This window comes from Somniosus microcephalus, unplaced genomic scaffold (genome assembly GCF_052327205.1).
Source record: "Somniosus microcephalus isolate GS21.2 unplaced genomic scaffold, FLI_Smic_1.0 unresolved_chr3, whole genome shotgun sequence".
Lineage (NCBI taxonomy): Eukaryota > Metazoa > Chordata > Chondrichthyes > Squaliformes > Somniosidae > Somniosus > Somniosus microcephalus.
Genome location: NW_028225181.1, coordinates 36,628,929 through 36,631,047, shown reverse-complemented (window position 1 = coordinate 36,631,047; position 2,119 = coordinate 36,628,929). Strand labels below are relative to the sequence as shown.

The 2,119-nt window shown below is 44.2% G+C and overlaps 1 protein-coding gene across 1 annotated transcript; it reads left to right on the top strand.

Annotated features, from left to right (window-relative positions):
- Positions 1-724: 724 nt before the first annotated feature.
- Positions 725-1,872, top strand: LOC147091370 (putative G protein-coupled receptor 139). The gene has a single exon (XM_085976549.1). It carries the CDS (start codon positions 797-799, stop codon positions 1,616-1,618), a length of 822 nt encoding a protein of 273 aa, XP_085832675.1. The 5' UTR covers positions 725-796; the 3' UTR covers positions 1,619-1,872.
- The last annotated feature ends 247 nt before the right edge of the window (positions 1,873-2,119 follow it).

Below are 2,119 nucleotides of genomic sequence, written 5' to 3'. Positions count from 1 at the left end.
ACTTTAATTCAAAGTCCATTATTTGCAAAGTTACTTGGCAAATCTGCCATTCAATGAGCTACAATTTGTGTATTTCAAGAAAAATGCAGAAAACTCAATCTTCAAAACATATCTGATAGCCCAGTTATCTATATAACTGCAGTGCACTTGTATTTATTATCTCAGCATTATCATATTCCACCCGTCCATTCTACATACAATTGCCTGTAATTATTACATGCCAAAGTAGCATTTTCTGTATTTTGCTGTTTCATTAATTTTCAATTCTAAATAGAATGTGTATTCTAACCAGGAGCAGAAATCCAAGCGGGATTTCCCACTCCCCTAACACAGGGGCAAAGAAGCGAATTGCACCGCTCCAAATGCTGACTGATCCCTGGAAATGAAGGCTTCCTGAGAGGTTCTGGTCCTTTGTGTCCCTGGTACCTCAGGCTGTGGTTTTGTCTGCTGGGCTGAAAGTAGATTGATCATTTAATCTCTCCTAGATCAAACATTTGTTGCTTTCATATTATATTTATTCCCATTTCATTTATTGATTCCACAATGTTTTCCCGGTTATTTTTACAAGAAACCCTGTATTCAGCTCCACAGTTAATATGATTAGCTTCTATCATTGAATGTTGCTTATGAGTTGCAGATTTCTCCCTGAATTCCATCAAACTGCTGCTTTTGCTCTCGGCCTGATTTATAATTCCCCTGTTTGTTTACCTTCCTCACAGTGAACATAGTGACGATTGTGATCCTGTCTCGGGGAAAGTGTGGCCTCTCCATATGTGTCACTCGCTACCTGGTGGCAATGGCAGCGGCAGATCTACTGGTCGTTATCCTCGACCTCATATTGAGACACATTTCGATTCTTTATTGGGAACAGTTTATTTTCCTGTGGTACATCCCTGTGTGTAATATCCACGCCGTCCTGCTGTTCACAGCCACAGACTGTTCTGTCTGGTTCACCGTCACTTTCACCTTTGATCGATTTGTGGCCATTTGTTGCCAGAAGCTGAAAACTACATATTGCACCGAGAAAACGGCGGCTGTTGTTCTGGGAACAGTGACTGCGCTTAGTGCTTTAAAGGACATCACCTGGTATTTTATGCTCACAGATCGGTATTGGCTTGGGAACGCCCCCTGGTTTTGTGATGTCACAAATGATCTTCTGTATTCATGGGTCTGGGGAACAATCGAGTTCCTTCATTATATTCTCACCCCGTGTGTCCCATTTGTGGTGATTCTGCTGCTCAATGCTGTCACAGTCAGACATATTTTAGTGGCCAGCAGAGCCCGCAGGAGACTCCGGGGTTCCAGCAGTGGGGAGAGTCCCAGAGACCCAGAGATGGAGAGCCGCAGGAAATCCATCATTTTACTGCTTGTTATATCCGGCAATTTCATCCTGTTATGGGCAGTGTTTATGGTGTATTCTATATGGAGCCGGATGTGGGATTTGGGGTATCGATCTGTATTTTTACATTACTATTTAATGGAACTGGGATTCATGCTGCAGCTGCTGAGTTGCTGCACAAACACTGGGATTTACGCCGTGACCCAGACTAAATTCAGAGAGCAGTTGAAGATTGTGGGGAAATATCCCTACACTCTGATTGTAAAATTCATTAAATGATGAGAATATGCGGAGACTTTGCAGCCTGGGCTTCCCTGGGCCTGATATTGTGGCCCCCAGCACAATGATGGCGGCTCTGGCGCCCCACAGAAAGATGGTTACTCTAGGCCGCCTCACAAAGATGGCGGCGCTGGGCACCCGGCAAAAAGATGGCAGCCCTGGGCCCCCGCAAAAGGATGGCGGCTGTCATTCGTGTCCTTTCCCTGGCTGCGGGAGACAATTGTCCAGACGGCGGCAGTTGGAGACCCGGTTACTGTGAGAGCAGGCAGCGAGCCGGAGACTGAGTAGCCCAACCCAGCCCAGTCAATCCCATAGGAGAGCGAGCAGCCCAGCCCGTGAAGCAATCCTGGCACCAGGACTTTATTAATCATTATAACCCTTTATAATGCTTTAAAATCATTACATCACTTTACAGGTCTTTATAACGCTTTATAAATCATTATGATCATTAATAAAACATTATGATTGTTTTAAATTATCATGACATTTAATAAATCATTT